This window comes from Sorghum bicolor, chromosome 2, assembly GCF_000003195.3.
Source record: "Sorghum bicolor cultivar BTx623 chromosome 2, Sorghum_bicolor_NCBIv3, whole genome shotgun sequence".
NCBI classification, from domain to species: domain Eukaryota; kingdom Viridiplantae; phylum Streptophyta; class Magnoliopsida; order Poales; family Poaceae; genus Sorghum; species Sorghum bicolor.
In genome coordinates, this window is record NC_012871.2 from 75,648,686 (window position 1) to 75,672,121 (window position 23,436).

The 23,436-nt window shown below is 46.1% G+C and overlaps 4 protein-coding genes, 1 long non-coding RNA gene and 1 pseudogene across 5 annotated transcripts; 3 read left to right on the forward strand and 3 right to left on the reverse strand.

The window, feature by feature from the left end:
• On the forward strand, positions 3,308-5,247 carry LOC8072272 (momilactone A synthase). The gene is made up of 2 exons (XM_002461121.2): positions 3,308-3,917; positions 4,074-5,247. The coding sequence occupies exons 1-2, from the start codon at positions 3,694-3,696 to the stop codon at positions 4,993-4,995; spliced, it is 1,146 nt and encodes a 381-aa protein (XP_002461166.1). The 5' UTR covers positions 3,308-3,693; the 3' UTR covers positions 4,996-5,247.
• Positions 6,488-6,970, forward strand: LOC110433147. Its single transcript, XR_002450547.1, has 2 exons — positions 6,488-6,656; positions 6,781-6,970. It is a non-coding gene; the product is annotated as an uncharacterized LOC110433147 (long non-coding RNA).
• Positions 8,842-10,292, forward strand: LOC8078184 (momilactone A synthase). Its single transcript, XM_002461122.2, has 2 exons — positions 8,842-9,091; positions 9,219-10,292. The coding sequence occupies exons 1-2, from the start codon at positions 8,958-8,960 to the stop codon at positions 10,054-10,056; spliced, it is 972 nt and encodes a 323-aa protein (XP_002461167.1). The 5' UTR covers positions 8,842-8,957; the 3' UTR covers positions 10,057-10,292.
• LOC8078512 lies at positions 11,433-13,771 on the reverse strand (annotated as a pseudogene).
• LOC8072273 (momilactone A synthase) lies at positions 16,433-18,065 on the reverse strand. The gene is made up of 2 exons (XM_002463301.2): positions 17,620-18,065; positions 16,433-17,492 (listed from the first exon to the last, which is right to left on the reverse strand). The coding sequence occupies exons 1-2, from the start codon at positions 17,712-17,714 to the stop codon at positions 16,682-16,684; spliced, it is 906 nt and encodes a 301-aa protein (XP_002463346.1). The 5' UTR covers positions 17,715-18,065; the 3' UTR covers positions 16,433-16,681.
• On the reverse strand, positions 21,128-22,432 carry LOC8073978 (momilactone A synthase). The gene is made up of 2 exons (XM_002463302.2): positions 22,226-22,432; positions 21,128-22,109 (listed from the first exon to the last, which is right to left on the reverse strand). Exons 1-2 carry the CDS (start codon positions 22,324-22,326, stop codon positions 21,302-21,304), a joined length of 909 nt encoding a protein of 302 aa, XP_002463347.1. The 5' UTR covers positions 22,327-22,432; the 3' UTR covers positions 21,128-21,301.

Consider the following 23,436-nt stretch of genomic DNA (forward strand, 5'->3'; position numbering starts at 1 on the left):
TCCCTAAACAATTATTATATGAACTACTATAATTATCCTTCACGTATAATAATTTTGTACACTCTTCCAAGAGATTAATACATGTATAAGATATTTATGTAGAATTGATAACCATTGTAACCCTGTTTATCAAGAGGTAAGCCCTCATTTAATAGTTTGGTACAGTAGTGCCCCAAATTTTGTTGGGTCGGCCCTGTTAATGAATCTAACCAACGAAAGACGATTGAACACAAGCCTTGGAGCACCAAATCACCAAAGAGGGCCGATGTATTATTTAAAAAAATGACACAACTACACAGGTTCAATCCTAATTGTTTGGTACGGGGTAACCCACTGTTTATACCTGTTTGTTTGTAAAAGGCAAGAGCTTCAAAGTTGCAGTACGAGTACAAACTTGTATAATCCTGCCGTCTCGCGATGAGTTAGGTGTGCACAAAATCCTGAAAGTCCCAAGGACCTATTTGTAAGGCGAGGCACCAACACAGCCAATGACTAGAACAGGAGGCCTGCGAGCCCGAAGGACTTGTTTGTAACACATCCTAGGAAAACGAGAACCTATCTGTAAACAGGCAGGGACCTGTTTGTACAGAACAGAAGGAGGCCTTTGAGCCCGAAGGACCTATTTGTCACGCATCCAATAGCCAGGAGGACCTAACTGTAAACGGCATGCAAGCCCGATCCCGAAGGACCTGTTTGTAACGTATCCAAGGAAAACGTGGACCTATCCGTAAGCAGGCAGGGACCTGTTTGTAACACATCCTTGGACCAGGAGGACCAATCGTAAGCAGGCAGGGACCTGTTTGTAACACATCCTTGGACCAGGAGGACCAATCGGTAAGCAGGCAGGGACCGGTGCGCAAAATCTCAAAAAAATTTGGACCATTTCTCGATTTGTGCGTGTCATCCTTGCGCAGGGGCCATGCTAATCTTCTCTGTATCGTTCCAATTTTATCGGATGTCTCCGAAGAGACGAAGCAGCTGGTGCGCTCGCGACTATATGCTGGTGTTTGCGTTGCTGCGCTTCCGAGGTGGTACTAAACAACGTCGCCCCCCTCCAGCACTGGCTCCGCGCCGCGACCGTCTCGCATCGCAGGAGGCGCGGGGGGACGAGCAGAGGCGTGCGCGCGGCTAGCCCGTGGGCTGCGTTGTTTCTAGCGGCCCGCTGAATATATGGGCCTCTTTCTTGTACCACCTTGTTTGGTTTTTTTTCCTTTTTCTTTTTTTTAATAAATGTATAAATAGTGGATCAACCAATATATGCATGGCATTTGGTCAAAAAAAAAAGGGAAAAAAGTCAATATGCAGAGCAGCCCACGGCACGAGCATTGAACGTAGGAAAAACTGAACAGCCCGTTGTCGTTGTTACACTGTACGTACGTACGTACGTGAATGATGGATTATATATGATGCAGTTTTTTTTTTTTAAAAAAAAAAAGCAAGGGAGATGGGAGTTGGATGCTGACTGGCCGGCCGGACGATTGACTGGCGGGCTGTGAAACCGGTTTGGTTGGGCCCGGGACGAGACGATCCATGATGGACATTGCTTTGCGTCCGTTGCTCGCCCGGGTGAAAAATATTTGTTGCAGTCTGGCTGCACCCTCCCGCCATGTAGAGCTGTTTAGATCTTTCAATCCCAGCCTAGGCGATTGATTGCAGTTCAGTCCAACCAAATGCCAAGCAAAGGAACTTAATTAATTTGCGTGGTGAACTTATTATTGCAGGACTTTTGGCCCCGGCCTAACAAACAACACCTAATTAAGAGGGAACGGATCGGATGGTGTACAGTTGTAAGCTAGCTAGCTAGAGATAGATACTATGAGAGACGACGTTGTAGCTACGAATTGTAGAGATAAACCGCGCCCTTCTCTGCTGGTGGATAAGTGTAATGCGTCGTTCAAGAAAGAGACACGAACAAGTGGGAAACGACAAACCGTGGAAAATGGCACGGCTGTGCTTCACTAGCTACTTCCAGGGAGAAATCGACAGAGACACAACAGTCATGCCGATCGAACTCAGAGATTAATTAATGTCCGCATCGTCAGATCCCCATTCACACATGCATGCATGCATGATACGCGTACAGGACCGGACCTGTTACGTTGGAGATATTTTCAGATGGATGACGACAGCCGCGCGCCTCTCAAAACGCTCTCCATCAGTTCGTTTATTACAAGGTTCAGCAGCCACACCCGTTTCAAAGAGATTAGATCAGATGAGATAGATGCCCCCAGATATTTTTTTTCCCTAGTTTAATTTGTTGTGACTTGGGCTGCTGGGGGAATTCACACTGGAACACTTTTTTTTTTTTTTGAACGAACACACTGGAACACTTGGAGCAAATATATATATTCTCCTTGTGGCTTTCCGTTTATGAGAGCCAGCGCCACGAAAATGCACTAACGTCTGCCACATTATAGACACGATGTAACTTATTTAGTTACACAATGAAATATATATTCTCTTGTTATATTGTGTTTATTAGATAGTATAGATGTTAATATTTTTTTCTGATAATTTTCGTTCATAATTAAAGATTCCACGTACAAGTTTGATTTTTAGATAACTTATTATTTGACTTTTAACTGTTGACGCGGATGTTCGTCACACAGTTTCTTTCTTTCTTTCTTTTTTTGGCGACAGATCACACAGCTGTTAGGGCTTGATCTTCTCGGCTTAGGCTGGTTTCCCCATCTATATATCCGTCGACGGGCACCCACCTGAAACCTGCCTGGCTAGACCGGTTTTTTTTTTTTTCTATTGCCGCACACAGTCACCAGCACAAACTGGCCTGGCCCGGACCGGATCAGTTTTCTCTGAACTATGCGATTTTAATTTGGCCTAAACTTGATCCTTTGATTTTTTTTTTCTAGCCCGAATTTTGACTTCCCAAGCTCTCATATATCTTGCTGTCAACAGATTTGAAGAGGGGATCGGAGAGCATGTAGCGATCGAGATCACACACGATAATATATCAATCCCATTTGGTGGGGATTCTTCTCTCTCCCCAGACAATTCAAAAAAATAATCCGATGCGTCTGTATTACGATTAAAAGAATGATAATAATCCGATCAATACACTAATATCATATATCTAATTCATATATATATATTGTCTCAGTACTATGAGTTTAGCTCCACGATCGAGGCCACGACTTCTGAAGTTCTGATCTACTCAAGATATATATACTGCTGTAGCATATCTTTAGTTTTTATATATATGTTATCCATATATATAAATAGCCACGCGCGCATCGCGAGCACATGCACTGAGAAAGTCGGCCGGCCGCTTGTGAGTTGGGACCGGCGCCGGAGCTTTGCGTCGGTCCGTGTGGACGCGTACCGATGGTACCGGCCGGCTGGCCGGCCAGCCAACAGGGCGCCGCGCCGCCGCCGGAGACGAACGACAGTGGAGCACAAGCAAGCCGTTTGTGGAGAAAACTCCACAGTGCTAATGTAGCTGGAGTAGGTACGTACTGGGCGGCATATGCATAACGGACGGACGGACGGATCACGGCTGTGGTTCGGTTCGTTTTCGCCTTGCACGCGTCGGCACGCACTACGTGGCGTACGCGTGTCTGCCGGTGGCGCCCAGCTATGCTAGGCACATGCATGTAACACACATGACACGGCAGTCGGCAGGCACGCGCTACAGCTCGATCGTGTCGTGTGGCAGCAGATGCAGATCCGACTGGCATGGCAGAGGGAGGGAGGGAGGGAGGGAGAGCAAGGCGCATGACTACTACTACTTTAAAAGCCGACGTACGCCGGCCTGCTCCTCCCGTCGCCGCCGCAGATCCATTACTACTACTTTCAAAGCTAGCTGTTCATCGATATCAGGGTTCAGGGGGATCCATCGGAGTTGCACGCTGCTTTTATCTGAAGAAGATGTTGTTCAGAGCAGTGCAGCACGCCCTCAGGTACCGTATATAGGAGCTTCCATTAATATTGATCGGCCTTTAAAATTTTCCTTCTTTCACTGGATTCTTCGTTCCTTCAGACTCACTTCAGAGCGTTAATTAGAGAGAGCAGTGTACGTACGTGATATGATGTACATGTACCTATGTCAATCGCAGGCAGGGAAACAGCCGAGCTGGGGCGCCGGTGGTGGCCCTGCTGCCCGGCGTCGGCGTCGCCGCCGGCCACTTCTCCACGGCCACTACTACAGCTGATGACTCACAGAGGCTGGCCGGTAAGGTGGCCCTGATCACGGGCGCCGCGAGTGGCATCGGTGCGGCGACGGCGCGGGAGTTCGTCCGCGCCGGCGCCAAGGTGGTCCTAGCGGACGTCCAGGACGACCAGGGCCGGGCGCTAGCCGCGGAGCTAGGCGCCTCCTACACCCGCTGCGACGTCACGGACGAGGCCCAGGTGTCGGCCGCCGTGGACCTGTCCGTGGCGCGGCACGGCGCGCTGGACGTCGCCTTCTGGAACGCCGGGGTCGTGGGTTCCCTGTCGCGTCCGGCGCTGGGCGCGCTGGACCTCGCCGACTTCGACCGCGTCATGGCGATCAACGCGCGGGGCGTGGTGGCCGGGGTCAAGCACGCCGCCAGAGTCATGGCGCCTCGACGCCGCGGCAGCATCATCTGCACCGCTAGCATCGCCGGCGTGCTCGGGTCCATCACGCCCCACCCTTACAGCGTCTCCAAGGCCGCCGTGGTGGGGCTCGTGCGCGCCGTCGCGGGGGAGCTCGCGCGCTCCGGCGTGCGCGTCAACGCCGTCTCGCCGAACTACATCGCTACGCCGCTCGTCATGCGGATTCTACAGGAGTGGTACCCGGAGAGGACCGCCGACGAGCACAGGCTCATCGTGGAGAAGAGCATCAACGAGATGGAAGGCGTCGTGCTCCAGCCGGAGGACGTGGCCAGGGCGGCGCTGTATCTGGCGTCCGACGAGTCCAAGTACGTCAACGGACACAACCTCGTCGTCGACGGCGGGTTCACGGTGGGGAAGGTGCCCAACATGCCGCCATTTGCGCAGGGAGCTGTAGCGAATAATTAATGGATCGGAGGGCTGCAATGGCTTCATTCGCGTCTTCTTTTTCGTGAACCAAAAAACTTTTGAATAAGCTGTCTCTTGCATGCGTATGTTTTGTTTTGTGACAAGCGAACAAAAATCCAGCAGCAATATTCGCCGTTCTCTCGATCGGTTCTTCAGCATTTGAATTGAAACGCCGTATCAGGCCATTTGTTGCTTGTAATATCTTCCAATAATTAATTTCATTGGACTACGGATTTACACTTTGCCCTGCAATGATGTCTTTTCCTTTTCATTAGTCATTTCACTTGAGATAAAAGAGTGAGGGCAGTCCCAATACTAGAAACTACACTACATGTAATTTCTATATCTATTAATTTCTATAGACACTATATATAGAAACTGTGATCCTAATGAATAATTTCTACAAAATAATCTTTTATCCAATCACATTCATTCTCTCTCCATTGTCAATTAATCATATCACTTCATGTCTTGTATTTCATGTAGACATAGTTTTTAACTTAGACCCGGTTTTTATGATTTTTGCTCTCTCTTCAATAATTATCTTACCACATCAGTAAAATACTGGCACTATAATTAATGTCTATAAAAGTTATAATGATTTCTGTGTGCTTAAAAAACAAAGTACTAATGATCCATTTATATATTATCAGAAAAACAAAGTACTAATGATCCATTTTTTTTCTAGTCTCATAAGAATCTGTCGTCTACATGTGTCATCTGACGTGGGAGGATATGATGGTGTGTGACACCAGGCGCACTGGTCACGTGTGTGCGCAGCGAAAAAAACTGAAGCAGGACTAAACCTTGGTAGAGTCTAGCATGCATGCACCCAGCAAATTTGGAACCGTCGTCCTATTCTTCAGCACTATTTTAACGGTATATTTTAGTTAAAGAATAATGTTATAATAAATTAATATAAGTATACTAATGATTGCGTGCAGTCACCTCGGCTCGGCTCCATTGCGGCAAGCGTGTGCAGCAACACACAGAATGTTCACGAGTTGAACTCAGGCAGTCAGGCTGGGTCATTGAATCGCCGTATATACGCGTACATCCTCGCGATTACATATATACCAGTACATACATACTGAAACTAAATAAAACTAAAGCTTATCTAACTAAGCTCAACTTAGTACATATACATACTGCATTATGCTTGCCCTAACTTGTATATGTACGTAGTACGTACTTCTATTATACAAGGTTAAAAAAGGAAAACCCAATTGTCAAAAAAAAAGGAAAACCCCAAACACAAGGCTAGGCAAAACAACAAAGAGGCTCATGTGGCACTTGTTAACGGGCCTCTGGAAACAAACCGGCCCACAGACGCCTCCGCTCGGCCCCGAGCAGCCCAGCTCCTCCTGCAATGCGAGACGGCCGCGGCGCGGAGCCAGTGCTGGAGGGGGGCGACGTTGTTTAGCACCACCTCGAAAGCGCAGCAACGCAAACACCAGCTTATAGTCGCGAGCGCACCAGCTGCTCCGTCTCTTCGGAGACATCCGATAAAATTGGAACGATACAGAGAAGATTAGCATGGCCCCTGCGCAAGGATGACACGCACAAATCGAGAAATGGTCCAAATTTTTTTGAGATTTTGCGCACCGGTCCCTGCCTGCTTACAGATCGGTCCTCCTCGTTCCTAGTTCTGTTACAAACAGGTGCTTGCCTGCTTACATATTGGTCTCTTGGTTTTTGGATGTGTTATAAACAGGTCCTTGCCTGCTTTAGTGTTCTTGGATGTGTTATGACCTCACGCTTTTATTATGGACTTCTTTCTGATAGGTCCTCCTGGTCCTTGGAAGTGTTACAAACAGGCCCCTCAGGCAGTCAGGCTTCCACGCTTTTATGACGCACTTCTTGCAGTTTCAGGCTTACTTTTTTTTTTCCCAGTTTGTACTTCAATCTTTTGAAGGTCTTTGTTTACGGTTTGGTCCTGCTCTTGCTCCTGGGTTATGCAACCCAGCCTACCTTTCCCTCTTCATGCTTTTTATTACGAGCAGGTTCTAGATAAATAGTGTGCAAAACTGCAAGCTTGCAAGTACCCAAGTATCACAGTTAGGCCTGAACTTGTATAGTTGTGTCTTTTAAAATATAAAAATATATACTTCTTTTTTTTGCGAGTGAAATATATATAGTTCTGTACTTGTGTTTTTTAAAACAAATATATATAGTTGTGTTAATGTTTTTTTATAACACACGTCGGTCCTCATCGTGATTTGGCGCTCTTAGGCTTGTGTTCAATCGTCTTCCATTGGCTCGTTAACTCCAAGCACTTGCGTGTATATTCATATAATAGATTTTGGCTACTGTTAACCGAAAGAACAAACAATCATGTATTCATATAGATTTTGGCCAGTATCATTCAAAATGAGAAATAACCCTGAGCGAGTTATAAAAAAACTTGAGCGATTTTTGCTTTCTAAGAAATTTTCTTGATAATTGATTCATAAAAGGAGCAATGGTTCAGGCTAATGTCATCTTGCATTTTCCGGACACACCTGAATCTTTCTTTATAACATGTGGTGTGCGCTGCATGACAAATTTGAGTTACATATTATTATTTGTCAGTTGAAAGAAAGAATACTTATCAACTTACCGTAGCTTGGCTAGTTAGGAATTAGGATTGGGATTTAATGATGTTATTCTTTTAGTATATGTGAGTATGTGACGTACTTGTCGACAACGAATCTCGTGTTTCAATAATCTCGAGATCTGTTAGCTTGATCTTAGTCTTTTAGAGATGTTTATACGGTAGGATGTGTACATTTATACAAATGACTACATGAGTACACATGTACGAGTGTATGTGTTATAATAAAGCACACAGCGTACATAAAAAGGATGAGAGTTCATGAAACAAATCTTTTAACTCTAGTTAGTTTATGATTGGATAATATTTGCCATAAACAAACGAAAGTGATACAGTAGTGAAATCCAAAAAGTTTTCGCATCTAAACAAAGCCTACCATGGTTGTGCCCACATCAAGGTTATATATGGAAAGGTTATAATAATCCTTTCTAAATAGTCACTGTAAAAGGGATTATAACTTTTTTGTATATAAATATATTTTGTTGAAAATAAAAATTATATCACAATTGTAGAATTTGATGGGACTTGCAACATTATAGTTGACAATATTTTGATCCTGAAGTCGTTTAGTAGGCCCAAATATATTCATTACAAGCTATTGGATTTAAAATTCAAAATTTTAAACTTTTGAAACAAACTCGGATGTTGACAATAACATGTACAAGAGTTGTAGCTCTTGACGTACTACTTTATAACGGTAAAGAATACATGAGACAGTGTTGACATATAGTCTTCCATACCATAAAACGCTTACTACGTCATATCAAGGCCCTGTTTAGTTCCCTCTAAAAATCCAAAAACAAGATTTCTCGTGACATCAAATATTACGGCACATGCATTAAGCATTAAATATAGATAAAAATAAAAACTAATTGCACAGTTTATCTATAAATCACGAGATAAACCTTTTGAGCCTATTTACTCTATAATTAGACAATGTTTGTTAAATAAAAACGAAATTGCTACAGTATTTCAATCCAATTTTTTTTTTGAAAACTAAACAAGGCCTAATACTAAAACAGAGGAAAGCAGGGATTGGCGCGAGCGGATGGTGTGGATTGACGCGCGCGCGTTGTTGACTTGTTTGTCTCGCCCCCAGTCCCCCACCCCTGGCCCTGGCCCATCGAACGTGCCGTGCCGTGCCGTGCGGTGCGGTGCGCCGGTGCGCCGTGCCTGTGCGTGCGCCCGCCCGCCCGCCCCCCGCGTGGCAGTGGCAGGCCGGCAGGCAGCTTTGTCTAAATGCAATTGGCAGCCTGGATCGGGCCGGGGAACATACAGCAGGAAAGCTACCCCTACCCGGCCGGCAGAGCTGAAGACCCAACACTGAGCCACAGCAGAGGTAGCTAGTAGGAGGGGGTGCTGTGGCAGCATGTTCCGATCAGCCGCGCAGCGTGTTCTCAGGGCCAGCGGGAGGAGCCGGGCCGACCCAGCCACCGCGCCGGCCTTCCTCCTCAGTCGCTGCTTCTCCGCGCCGGCCAGGCCGCCACCGCCACCGCCACAGAGGTTCTCCATCTCACTGACCTAGTTAGCAGTACCCAGCAGCCACCTCCTGGGAGGCTGGGAATCCTTCGTCTGGATCGCAATGACACGCTCATGTTTGATTATTCTTCGTCCGTCCCTCCGTCGCTAGGCTGGCTGGAAAGGTGGCGCTGATCACCGGCGGCGCGAGCGGAATCGGCAGGGCGACGGCGGCGGAGTTCGTCCGGCACGGCGCCAAGGTCATCCTCGCGGACGTCCAGGACGACCTGGGCCACGCCGTCGCCGCAGAGCTGCGCGGCGGCCCAGACCCTGAACAGGACACCGCCGCCGCCGCGGTCGTCCACTACACCCGCTGCGACGTGTCCGACGAGGCGCAGGTCGCGGCGGCGGTGGACCTGGCCGTGGCGCTCCACGGCCGCCTCGACGTGATGTTCAGCAACGCCGGGGTCAGCGGCTGCCTTACACCGGTCCCCGTGGCCGCGCTGGACCTGGCCGACTTCGACCGCGTCATGGCGGTGAACGCCCGCGCCGCGGTGGCGGGCGTCAAGCACGCCGCGCGCGTCATGGTGCCACGCCGCGCCGGGACCGTCATCTGCACGGCTAGCGTCGCGGGGTTGCTGGGCGGCGTCGCGTTCCCGCACTACAGCGTCTCCAAGGCCGCCGTGCTGGGCCTCGTCCGCGCCGTCGCCGGGGAGCTCGCGCGGTCCGGCGTCCGGGTCAACGCCATCTCGCCTAACTACATCCCGACGCCGCTCGTCATGGGCGCCATGGCCGAGTGGTTCCCCGGGGTCACCGTCGAGGAGCGGAGGCGGATCGTGGAGAAGGACATGAACGAGATGGAGGGACCGGTGCTCGAGGCGGAGGACGTGGCCAGGGCGGCGCTGTACCTGGCGTCCGATGAGTCCAAGTATGTGAATGGCCATAACCTCGTCGTTGACGGCGGCTTCACGGTGGGGAAGGTGCCCAACATGCCGCCATTTGGACACTAATTAATTAAGCAGGTGCCAATCCAGGCACGGTGAATGGCTCTCTCTCTTCAGCAAAATCTCTAGTTATATTTTCCCTTTTTGCGATTGGAAAACTTATAAAATAACTTGATCATGTTTTTTTTTGTCTTTCCGAACTTCATAATTCTCGTGATCTGCTAGCTCAGCCCTTCAAAGATGGTGCTTATAGAGGTAAAATTTATGTACATGTGTTCATAGCGATGAGTGTGCGTACGTTATAAGTGTCTGTGTTGTACTGTGTAATTCTCAAAAACACAAGCACACTCATCTATACACACACAACCTAGACCAAGTTCTAAAAATTTCTAGTTCTCTGACTACCTCAAATTTCTAGTTTTTGGACAACCTAGACCACGCATCAATTCCTAAACATTTAGGTCAGTCTCAATGCATAGTTTAATGGCACAGTTACGAAGACTAGGTAACCGAGCCACATAAGTTTTATGGGGATGAAACTCCTTTCTCATCTGATGAAACTCCTTCATTTAATGACTCTGCTAAGTCAGCAATTTTGCTTACGTGGCACCCTATTTAATGTGCATGACATTTTTATGAAACATGCATTGAGAGTTTGAGACTGGCCTTATAGTGATGCAGATGGTTATTACTCCACACGCTTACCATATATCACATACTCCATCCATACCCATAAAGAAAATCGTTTAGGATAATGATATAGTCTCCAAAGTCTAACTTTGGCTCCTTGTTTTTATAAAAATATTTATCAAAAAGTAGTATATGTATATTTTTATGAAAATATTTTTTAAGGCAAATCTATTCATATAGTTTTCATATTTCTAAATTCAACAAGTTAAAAGTTATCATGATTTATATCTCAATGTTTGATTCAAACCTTATCCAAAACGACTTCTTTATAGATATGGAGGGAGTATAATCCGAAGAATCCACGCCAATTGAACATCAATTTAATGTTGAAGGCCCACACAAAAAAAAATGCAAAGCTTATTTTTGCTTGGATTCTAATCCAAGACAAGATCCTCACATTGTGGATAATTTAAATTGATGGGGTAGGCCCTATCAGGATGCGTGTGTCATGTAATGAATACTAGAAATGGGTGGCCACCTATGTGTACTCTTTCCTTTTGCCCAATTGGTTTGGTTACATGATACAACGTGGGAAAGTTGCAATTTGGTGTTGCTCCCACAATCAAGTGAATGCATAACCATCATTGATTGGTGGGAGGAAACAACGAAAGAACTCCCAAAGGACCAGCGACACAAGTTCAATGGTATGGCCATCAATATTTTCATGTGGAACATTTGGAAAAAGTAGAATTGGCACATATTTTGAAAACAAGGTTCAACGACCAAATTGGCATGGCTGGGATGACGAAGGATGATGCACAAATACATGGCGTAAAAATATGTTTTTGAGTTCAACACAAGCACCACAGAGTCAGAAAGCCATGCATGGTATGCTAGATAAGGTGTATGCTAGACAAGGTGACTTCTCATCTCTCTTAGCCACGTCCTAATTGGCAGAGTGGTCCGCACGTTATTTCTTGTTTGTGGTAAGTCAGACAAGGCAGGTGCAAGGTATGCATAGCAACAAGAGATTCGTCGCGGAATTCATGCCTCTATGTATGAGTACTATGAGGTGAATCTCGTCATTGCAAATATATATGTCATATACATATAAGATTCTATTATATGGTTCTGTTGCCGCGGCATCTCAACGGTTCTTTCATGCATGGCCAAACAATTTCAAACTAGGCTCATTGGTGGTGTAATCTACCATATTGAGTACAATCTTTTTGTAAAGTTTAGTAGGATAAATGTTTGTTTTTTTTGTCATCTGTATGCAGGTATGACTTCCACATCCTGCTTATCCGAGAACTGCAGAGGATCTCGTTTGATCCACACACATCCAATCATCCATATGCACTTGATTATTCGTAAGCAGTAACTAATGAATGAAACACTCCTCATCATGCTGCAGGCGCCTGCCTGTTGGGCGCTTTGCTCACCGTGTACCCACCGTCAACCACCAGATTTTGCCCGTTCACATACCTGCATGGCCTCATCGGACGCCAGGTAGAGCGCCGCCCTGGCGATGTCCTCCGCCTCCAGCACGTGCCCCACCATCATCTCGTTCACGTTCCTCTCGAGGATCCGCCGCCGCTCCTCGACGCTTCTCTCAGGGAACCATTGTGCCGCCGCAGCCATCGCCAGCGGCGTCGGGATGCCGTGAGGAGAGATGGCGTTGACGCGCACCCCAGAGCGTGCCACCTCCGCGGACACAGCGCGCACGATGCCGAGGACCGCTGCCTTGGAGGCGCTGTACGCGGCCGGTGCCAGACTGCCTAGCACGCCGGCAGTGCTGCCGGTGCAGATGATGCTGCCGGCGCGGCGCGGGGCCATGACGCGCGCGGCGTGCTTCACGCCCGCTACGACGCCCCTGGCGTTGACGGCCATGACGCGGTCGAAGTCGCCAAGGTCGATGCCGCCCAGCGCAGGCGGCGCCATGTCGCCGCCGATGCCGGCGTTGTTGAACATCACGTCGAGGCGGCCGTGGACCTCCACGGCGAGGTCGACGGCTGCAGCGACCTGCGCCTCGTCGGTGACGTCGCAGTGGACGTAGCGCGCGGCGTCTGGGCCCAGCTGGGCGGCGACTGAATGGCCGAGGCCGTCCTGGACATCGGCGATGATGACCCTAGCCCCGTTCCTGACGAACTCGGCCGCCGTGGCCTTCCCGATGCCGCTCGCGCCGCCGGTGATCACTGCCACCTTTCCAATTAACCTACAACTTAACTCGATTCGCAGCCAGCAAAGCAAGATAATAAGACACTATGATTCATCAGTTCAGCATATACACTCCCTCCATATTTTGTTCAGGAAAAAGTCAATTAATCGTAATATATAGTTTTAGCCATAAATTTTGTATCCTATATATATTATATCATTTGCTAGAGAATCGATACCATCACTTAGGAACTTCGAATAAAGTCTATTGATACAAGTTTTATATCCTAAACTTGCATATAATTTGAATAATTGTTAATAAATGTTTATATAAGTTGACCTTTTTCCGGGTGGAAAAAAAACTCCCTTGTGTGTCTCACATCTAAAGTACATGTTTATGGCTATCTCATCTCACAGAGCTACGGTGCCACTATGTATGATAAGATGGTGTATGGAGTTTTCTTGATTTGCATGAAAAGATTTTATTTTAGAGCCAGAATAACCGGGGCTATCTAGCTATTACATATGAGTCTTTTTTAGACCGAAGAGAAGATATGAGAAAACCGAACTGAACCTTTGGGAGTAGGGAGCTGAGCAGAAGCCATTGGCGAAGCCCGACGACGAGAAGGCTGACGACCGGAGAACTCCGCCCTTCTCCCTGACAAGAATGAGTTGCAGGGCTCTGAACATCTTGTTTTCTCCTGCCCGGCCCTTCGAACAGAGGCCAAGAGGGCAAAGCTGCTTCAATCGGCTGTGAGAGGGCTTCTTTTGGCCCCCTCTTCTGATAAAATACTACAACGGCATGCATGTCCGGGCGCCAAAACAACGTGCATATGTGTAGACTTTCAGATTGGAGATGCTTGCGGTTCAGGGCGTTAGGTGCAGTGCAGGTCAGCAGGGAGGATTATGGATCACCATGATAGTATCATGCAGTATATATGTGTGGGTGTGCATTTTCTACCATTTCAGTTCACCTGAACTAATTATTAGTTACTTTTCCAGTCATAAAATAGTGTTTTTCTCTCAAGCATCAGCCGCATATATATACTGAGAAATGAGAGATCCTCTATTGTCGATTCGGCCTTACATTTTGTCACCGTACACAGGTAGGCTTGATGCTTATAACTCACCTGTGACCTGCCAGTGACAAATGTACGTACAGTCGACTGCAGAGGAACTGATCCTGGTCGGTAAATGCGGCAGTAAACAAATTCTAGCAAGTTAAATACAGAGTAGTAATAGTAATTTAATTTGTGCACCTTTTCTTCATATCTGTTAGGCCTTGTTTAGATCCAAAAACTTTTTGGATTTTGACACTGTAGCATTTTCGTTTTTATTTGACAAACATTGTCCAATCATGGAGTAACTAGGCTTAAAAGATTCGTATCGTGATTTACAGGTAAACTGTGCAATTAGTTATCATTTTTTATCTATATTTAATGTTGCATGCAAGTGCCGCAAAATTCGATGTGATGGGAAATCTTGTAAAGTTTTGGGTTTTTGGGTGTATCTAAACAAGACCTTAGTTGCTTTGTAACCGTCCTGCTTGCTTTATTCAATAATTGTTGTAGGGGTAAAAACCCTCCGGTTTCTTTTGAAAAAAAAAAAATTGTGCACGGAGCACGATTTCCCGTGGAATTTTCCTCAAATGTACTGGAAGTGTACATGCATGGTACACATTTGACATTTAAACATATTTGAGTCAATCAACCAGGACTTTTCGGTATCACGAAACTAATTCTTCTTACAAAAGAAAAAAAAAGAAAGAGTACATCATCTATAATTCATGACGTCTTTAATTAGCTATAGGACGACACAAACAAAACAACAACAAAAAAGTTAGCATAATCTGTATTTACTAACATTACTATGTGTTGGCTAAGACACTTCAAGGATCTAAAAATAAGGTTGCTGGCTTATCGCACTAGAAATTGGTTTTTTTGAACTATCTTTTAGATATAATATATAAAAGATAGTTTTTTAAACATGATTTCTTCCAACAACCCAAAGCCTGATAGATCTTGCAGTGGCTTTTCTGTTAAAAGTGAAATGTAAATGAAATAATTGAATGAAAGAACCTTTTCTTCATGTCTGTTAGTTGCTTTGTAACTGTCCTGCTTGCTTTATTCAATAATTGTTGTAGGGGTGAAAACCCCTCCGGTTTCTTTTGAAAAAAATTAATTTGTGCACGGAGCACGATTTCCCGTGGAATTTTCCTCAAATGTACTGGGAGTGTACATGCATGGTACACATTTGACATTTAAACATATTTGAGTCAATCAACCAGGACTTTTCGGTATCACAAAACTAATTCTTCTTACAAAAGAAAAAAAAGAAAGAGTACATCATCTATAATTCATGACGTCTTTAGGCCTCGTTTAGTTGCTGAAATGAAAAGTTTTCGGCTACTGTAGCACTTTCGTTTGTTTGTGGTAAATATTGTCCAAATATGGATTAACTAGACTCAAAAGATTCATCTCGTGATTTACAGGTAAACTGTGTAACTAGTTTTTATTTTTGACTATATTTAATGCTACATGCATGTGCCGCAATATTCGATGTGACAGGAAATCTTGAAAAGTTTTTGGTCTTTGGGTGAACTAAACAAGGCCTTAGTTAGCTACAGGACGACACAAACAAAACCACAACAACAAAGTTAGCATAATCTGTATTTACTAACATTACTTTGTGTTGGCTAAGACACTTCAAGGATCTAAAATAAGGTTACTGGCTTACTGCACTAGAAATTGGTTTTTTTGAACTATCTTTTAGCTATAATATATAAAAGTTAGTTTTTTTAAACATGATTTCTTCCAACAACCCAAAGCCTGATAGATCTTGCAGTGGCTTTTCTGTTAAAAGTGAAATGTGAATGAAATAATTGAATGAAAGAACCTTTTGTTTTTATTGATCTCATAATGGTATTGTATATATGAAAGGGTGCGTGCTTGAACAGGTGCTCTTCATAGATTAATATACACCCTTCCACTATAGACTGCCAAAATACATGTCCATTTGGTGACATGTTTAACTGTCTAGTCCTAATCACTAATCTCTTCTTGAATGTATGAGATCAACTCTTAAAAAGGTGTCTGTTGGTGAAAGGCGTTTCACAACACTCTCCCTTGAGATCAATGCAACTGTTATTAGGCCCCATTTGGTTCCTCTTGGTAAAGTTTACCGCCTGTCGCATCGAATGTTTAGGCATATGCATGAAGTACTAAAATATAGACTATTTACGAAACTAAATACACAGATAGAGAGTAATTCGTGAGACGAATAATCTTTTGAACCTAATTAGTTCATGATTGGACACTAATTTTTAAATAAGACGAAAACGTTACACTGTTAAACTTTAACACCTCCAACCTCTCCTTAGGGCACTCACAATGCAGACTCTATCATAGAGTCTAAAGTTATTTATTACGTCGAACAATATGGACTTAGAGTCTAAATAAGACTTAGAGTCTTATTTTTTCTACTTCTTTCTTTAATAAATATGCTGCCACATTAGCAAAATACTATAAATAATATGTAATTAATTGTCTTGGACTCTGTGATAGAGTCTTGCATTGTGAGTGACCTTACGTAGCTATGGTTCCCCCTCCCCCCCCCCCAAAAAAAAAACCAATGAAAAAAATCTAAGAAATATATATAGTAGATAGATATGCCATAAAAACTCCTTTAAACTTAGTGAGTGTTGGTATGGACTAGATGAGGATGTAGACCCCGAGGGACTTCTGTATTTTAGTCCCTACTCCCTGATTTAGTCCCTGGCGTTTTGTTAAAAGATACTAAATATGGGACTAAAATGTAGTCTTTAGTCCCTTCTCTTGTGAAACAAACAAACCCTTATTATATATGCAATAAACTATTTTTAGTCGCTTTCAGAACGAGGAGAGCCTCAGCGTGCCGCAGGCGCAGCCATGTTGAGCGCTTTGTTCACCGTGTACCCGCCGTCGACGACCAGATTATGGCCGTTCACATATTTGGCCTCGTCGGACGCCAGGTAGAGCGCCGCCCTGGCGATGTCCTCCGCCTCCAGCACGGGCCCCACCATCTCGTTCATGTCTCTTTCCACGATCCGGCGACGCTCCTCGGCGCTCTTCTCGGGGAGCCACTGCGCCATGGTTGCCATCGCCAGCGGCGTCGGGATGATGTGCGGAGAGATGGCGTTCACACGCACCCCGGAACGCGCCATCTCTGCCGCCACGGCGCGCACGAGGCCGAGGACCGCCGCCTTGGAGACGCAGTAACCAGGAGGTGCGGCCATGTCGCCCAGCACGGCGGTGGTGCTGGCCGTGCAGATGATGCTGCCGGCGCGGCGCGGGACCATGACGCGCGCGGCGTGCTTCACGCCGGCCAGCACGCCCCGGATGTTGACGGCCATGACGCGGTCGAAATTGGCTAGGTCGGTGGCGCCCAGCGCGGGCAGCGCCATGTCCCCGCCGATGCCGGCGTTGTTGAACATCACGTCGAGGCGGCCGTGGAGCTGGACGGCGAGGTCGACGGCCGCGGCGACCTGCGCCTCGTCGGTGACGTCGCAGTGGGCGTAGCGCGCGGCGTCGGGGCCGAGGTCCGCGGCGACTGCACGGCCAAGGTCGTCCTGGACGTCGGCGATGATGACCCTCGCCCCGTTCCTGACGAACTCGGCGGCCGTGGCCTTCCCGATCCCGCTCGCGCCGCCGGTGATCACCGCCACCTTTCCAGCTAACCTACGTACGGATGTAATTGTAAGTTTGTAACTTGTAAAAAAAGTAAAAAAGTAATTAGAAAACGATGTGCAGCGCGTCCGATGTGCATTGCTTGTGAAGAGATGAAGATAACTGAAGCGAAGCGAACCTTTGAGAATCGACAGCGGAGGAGGAGGAGGAGAAGCCGCCATTGACGACGCCCAACGAGCCTGGCCTGAGAACGCGTTGCAGGCCTCTGAACATCCTGCTTCTTCCTTCCTAGTAGCAGCAATGGAGGAGTACGTGTGTTGGTGTGTGCTGTGACTGCCAGGATTCGGCATGCCTTTGCCTTCCCATTTATTTCGGCACTGCGTGCCCCACGTGCTCTCAGACACCTATTAGATCAGCGAGATGCTTGTGGTAGGCTGGCCGCCACGCCGGCGGCCGGTAGGACATGCAATAATTATTTTGGTTAATAGACGGTCAAACTTGGGACTTGTTTAGTTTTCAAAAAAATTTACAATACTTTTCAGATTTTCCATTTTATTGAATCTAGCGGCGCATGCATAGATCATTAAATATAGATAAAAAATATTAACTAATTGCGCAATTTATTTGTAATTTGCGAGACAAATCTTTTAAGCCTAGATAGTCTATGATTAGACAATATTTATCAAACACAAACGAAAATGCTACGGTGTCCATTTTGCAAAAAAAAAAACTAAACAAGGCCTTGATAATATTTGTTTTTTTTTCATATCCTATCCTGTTATTATGTGCACGGAGTGTGATTTGCTCATCTGTACTCTCTCAATCTCTGAATAAATTAATTTCTAGATAGTTATATCATAAACTCCCTCTATCTCTGAATTAATTAATTTCTAGAGTTATCTTATGTTAAATTTTTTTATGTTTGATCAAATTTATAGGAAAAAAACATTAATATTTCTGATGCTAAATGAATATATTATAAAAATATAGTTTATGATGTATCTAATGATACTAATTTGGTGGTATAATCTTGGTGTTCTTTTAATTTCTATAGGTTCGATCAGGCTTAATATAACTTTAGAAATCGATTGATTTAGAAATAGAGAGAGTAATTTTTTGAAGTGCACTGTGAGTGCTGTACCTGCACGGTTCATATGACATTTAAACAGATTTGAATGAGACATCTTCTGTGCATGTCAGCTATGCATGGTTAGGTACTTAGCCCACGAACTATATATGAGACCAGGAAAAAATAAACGTGAAACAGCAACCTCTAATATAAACTTTAAACGTGAAACAGGCAATACTATATTCCTCTAAAAAAACGAACTTACCAGATGGAATCACATTGTAACCTTATCTCCGTTTCATGCGGAAGCCAACCAAAAGTTATATTCCAACCAGATATAGTGATAATAGCTAGCAGCTATTCTATCTGTCCTAAAATAACTATATTTTTGTTTTCCAAATAATAACTTTAAGTAAATACACTTATGTAGTATCATTAGAAAGAAATTTGAATCTAATTTTTTAATAAATTTATTTAGAGATCTAAATATTACACACATTTTTTATAAATCGAGTTAAATTTATGACACAGAAAAAAAACAATAGTTAATTTCGAATGGAGGCGGTATAGCACAACGATCTCACTGTCTAGTCACAGAGAAGGGAAGCCTTCCATAGAACAAATTGCGAATGCAGTTTATAGGCAGGTACAAATACTCCTACAAAAGAGACAACATCATATTTGCCTACCAATTACTCCCTCCATTCCAAATGATAAATCATTCTAAAAATATTAGAGAGTCAAATTATCTTAACCAAAATTATAGAGAGAATTATAAAGATTTATGATCAAATAGATATACTATGAAAATATACTTAATGAGAAACCTAATGATACTTAGTTAGTATCATAAATGTTATTACCTTGACCACTAGTCAAATTTAAGATGATTTGACTCTCCAAGATTCTTAGATTGATTTATAATTTGAGATAAATGGAGTATCTTAGAGGCGTATGTGTGTACATGCTATGTTACCTATGTAACAGATATTACCAAATCAACAGACCGTGCTTAAGGGGCAAAATGGGGAAGAAAAATGTCAGTACATAATAGGGATCACGACCTATCGAGGAGTCCTTTTTAGTTTTTCACAACCGCACGTTTTTCATTAAAAAGAGAAAGAGTGTGGCATACAAAGCATCTCACATGTTAATCTCAAAGATTAACAAACCCAAGAACGACTTATACAAAGTAGCTATAAGAGAACCCATAGCGCAGCACACGAACCACAGAGAAAGTGGTTAAGAACAAAATACACAATAAAAATAAACACTATAGGGAGAGGGCCCTCCGCCACAACCTAACTGACCGGACCTGCAAGGAAACAACAATGCAAAAGACTACTAATAGGGGAGACGAAGCCGTGCAGGCAAAGCATCCACCGAGAAGAGACGACTATGGCGGCGAAGTATCCGCCAGAACAAGATCAACCAGTAGCACGACGACAAAGCATTCACTAGAGACCACATGACAAAGTATCTGCGAGAGTCGACTTCAGCGGCAAAGTTGTCGCCCAAGAAAACGACAACAAAGCATCCGCAAAAAGAGCACAAGTGGCCAAGTATCCGTTGCGATGAACCAGATGACTACGACAAGGCAGACCAAAGTGAAGATTGAGTTGAAGCACACGTAAGCACAACACAGCCAGGAGAAACTCCGGCGAGAGAAGTGGGACCGTGGTAGAAGTACTCCAATGAAGCAACCAAGAAGGGGATGACATCCATAGACACTAACTACATTGAACGAATAGCACGAGAAGGACTTTAGTTTCGTCCCAAAACCGCATGACTCATGCGACGAGCAAAGACTTCAACTATGCCTTCAAGAAGGTAGATGTCACATGTAGCACCGACGCCGACTTGAACCATGAAGTCAAACATAGTTTTCACCCAAGAAACCGTTCGAGTACAACCACTAAAGCATCCCATATACAGCCGATCATATGCCCTCGACCGCCATGCACACCATGAGAGGTTAGCATTGGTTTGCTAGGGAGGCTAGTAACTAGGCAGTCACGACACCTTTAGCCGCCACTGACCGCACCACTGACTGGAGCCCTGGACGCCAGCCACCTGCAGGCGTAGGCAGCCACAACCAATGACCTTGGCCATTGTCATGCACGCTTTTGTCGGCCGTAGGCACCCCACCACCAGATCTAGCCGAAGGGGTAGCCTGACCAATGTGTGTGGGTAGTCGCCGTCGAGGAGTTGGGTGGTTGGTCGGGCACGGCAAGTCGACGCCAGATCCCACCCTTGAGGCCACGGATCTAGCGGGCAAACCGCCAAAGCACAGGTGCGTGGCCCCAACGCTCCTCGTGGCCACTCGGACGAAACCGACCCCAACCACCATCGAGGAGAAGTGTTGAGCTCCCCCAAACGCTAGATCTAGCCACTAGGGTGGGGGTGGTGGAGGAGCAAGGGGGAGGGAAGGGGAGGTGAGGACAGGCTCCTGTTTTTGGGATCCACCCATGGCCGTCGCTGCAAGCTGGAGGGCAGTGACAGCAGTCGGAGGGAATGTCGGGAGGAGGGCTAGGGTTCGCCTGAGCGGTCACGCCCAAGTCGTCCGTTGGTGGCGCTGGGAGGAAGGGAAAGGAAGTATTATTTGTAGACAGTAAACTATTTAGGCCTTGCTCGGCTAGCCTGAAATGAGCTATTTATTCCACACCTCGAAACCATTCAGCCTTGATCAAGATTATACAAATTAGCAAACCATTCCTAGGAACCACTCCGGCTGAGAAATCCTTCCAAGAAACCGAACAAGGGCTTAGTGGGGTTCAGAACGAGAGACCCCTCAGCGTGCTGCAGGGGCTGGCATGTTCAGCGCTTTGCTCACCGTGTACCCGCCGTCGACGACCAGATTCTGTCCGTTCACGTACTTGGCCTCGTCGGACGCCAGGTAAACCGCCGCCCTGGCAATGTCCTCCGCCTCCAGCACAGGCCCGGCCATCTCGTTCATGTCCCTCTCGAGGATCCGCCGATGCTCCTCGACGCTCCTATCGGGGAACCACTGCGCCATAGTAGCCATCGCCAGCGGCGTCGGGATAGCGTGCGGGGAGATGGCGTTGACGCGCACCCCGGAGCGCGCCATCTGTCCGGCCACGGCGCGCACGATTCCAACGACCGCCACCTTGGAGACGCAGTAGGGCGTAGGGGCCATGTCGCCCAGCACAGCGGTGGTGCTGGCGGTGCAGATGATGCTGCCGGTGCGGCGCGGCACCATGACGCGCGCGGCGTGCTTCACGCCGGCCAGCACGCCCCGGGCGTTGACGGCCATGACGCGGTCGAAGTCGGCCAGGTCGATGGCGCCCAGCGAGGACGCCGCCATGTCGCCGCCGATGCCCGCGTTGTTGTACATCACGTCGAGGCGGCCGTGGAGCTGGACGGCGAGGTCGACGGCCGCGGCGACCTGCGCCTCGTCCGTGACGTCGCAGCGGGTGTATCGCACGGCGTCGGCGCCCAGCTCGGTAGCTACGGCGTGTCCGAGGTCGTCCTGGACGTCGGCGATGATGACCCTCGCCCCGTTCCTGACAAACTCAGCTGCCGTCGCCTTCCCGATCCCGCTCGCGCCGCCGGTGATCACCGCTACCTTTCCAGCTAACCTGGCGTACACACAGACCAATTCGACCAACCAAGGTAAGGTGCAGCGTCTCCGATGTGCATAATGCAGCAGGCAGCAGCAAGTAAAACTGCAAATCAAAGAAGGCACAAGTCGAACCTCTGAGAGTCGGCGGCCAAGGAGGAGAAGAAGCCGCCATTGACGAGGAAGCCCGACGAAGCTGGTTTGAGAAGGCGTTGCAGGCCTCTAGCTCTAAACATCCTGCTTCGTTCTTGAATTCCTTCCTATCTCGTTGGCCACAGCAATGGATCGGAGCAGCTAGCTGGTCTTTGTCTTGTGCAGCGAGGCTTCGGCCTGTCTTCCCAGTACTTCCCATTATATTTCGGCACTGCGTGCACCACGTGCTCTCAGGCAGATGCTTGTGGTAGGCTGGCCGCCACGCCGCCCGGTGGTAGTGGTAGGACTGCATAGTCGGCACTGTGCGCGCGGGGAGGTTGGTTACCGGATAGACTCTGGAGGTTTGTTATATTTGGCTTTTAGTTTGCAAAATTTTTTTGGGTTTATGGCCTGTTTGGTTACGTCATATTGAATGTTTGGACACATACATGAAGTACTAAGAGTAGACTATTTACGAAACTAAAAATATAGTTAGAGAGTAATTTACGAGATGAATCCTTTGAACCTAATTAGTCCATGATTGGACATTAATTGCCAAATAAAACAAAAGTGCCAAACACCCCTTTAGCTACTATAACATTTTTATTTGTATTTGACAATTATTATCTAACCATAGACTAACTAGGCTCAAAAGATTCGTCTCGCAAATTATATGCAAAGTACGCATCTAGTTATTTTTTTATCTATATTTAATGCTCTATCCAAAGATTCGATGTGATTAAAAATCTTAAAAAATTTTGGGAACTAAACAAGGCATCGGTAAGCAACAGACAAATATTTTGTTTAGGCCATGCTGATTTTTTTTTTTCATAATATCTTATCATAGCAGGTGCCCCTACATTTCAAAATATAGGATCTATTTGCTTAGAGCTGTAAACTATGAAAAAAAAACTGTTGTAAGCTATGTGCTGGGAAAAATTGTAAACTGTTTGACTGACACAGATATGAAATATATCTATATTTTCATCCATTTAGAAAAGCCGAAAGCAGGATCCAAGATTGCCTCAAAAAAAAAAAAAGCAGGATCCAAGATTGACGTGCTGTTTTTCTAGAGCAAAAACATTTCCCATAAGCTGAATCAAACACAGCCATAATCTATCTGTTTACTTTGATGATCAACTACTGCAATACATGTTTTTTATATTGGTTAAATATGTATAATGTGCGCACGGAGTGTGATTTGTATTGTACTT

Excerpts from the sequence above, each read along its gene's own strand:
- LOC8072272 (XM_002461121.2), top strand. The coding sequence starts at position 3,694 with ATGGCAGAGGGAGGGAGGGAGGGAGGGAGAGCAAGGCGCATGACTACT. Across the intron at positions 3,918-4,073 it reads GCAGTGCAGCACGCCCTCAG|GCAGGGAAACAGCCGAGCTG; the intron begins GTACCGTATATA and ends TGTCAATCGCAG.
- LOC8078184 (XM_002461122.2), top strand. The coding sequence starts at position 8,958 with ATGTTCCGATCAGCCGCGCAGCGTGTTCTCAGGGCCAGCGGGAGGAGC. Across the intron at positions 9,092-9,218 it reads CCACCGCCACCGCCACAGAG|GCTGGCTGGAAAGGTGGCGC; the intron begins GTTCTCCATCTC and ends CTCCGTCGCTAG.
- LOC8072273 (XM_002463301.2), bottom strand. The coding sequence starts at position 17,714 with ATGTTCAGAGGCCTGCAACGCGTTCTCAGGCCAGGCTCGTTGGGCGTC. Across the intron at positions 17,493-17,619 it reads TCCGCTGTCGATTCTCAAAG|GTTAGCTGGAAAGGTGGCGG; the intron begins GTTCGCTTCGCT and ends ATCCGTACGTAG.
- LOC8073978 (XM_002463302.2), bottom strand. The coding sequence starts at position 22,326 with ATGTTTAGAGCTAGAGGCCTGCAACGCCTTCTCAAACCAGCTTCGTCG. Across the intron at positions 22,110-22,225 it reads TTGGCCGCCGACTCTCAGAG|GTTAGCTGGAAAGGTAGCGG; the intron begins GTTCGACTTGTG and ends TGTGTACGCCAG.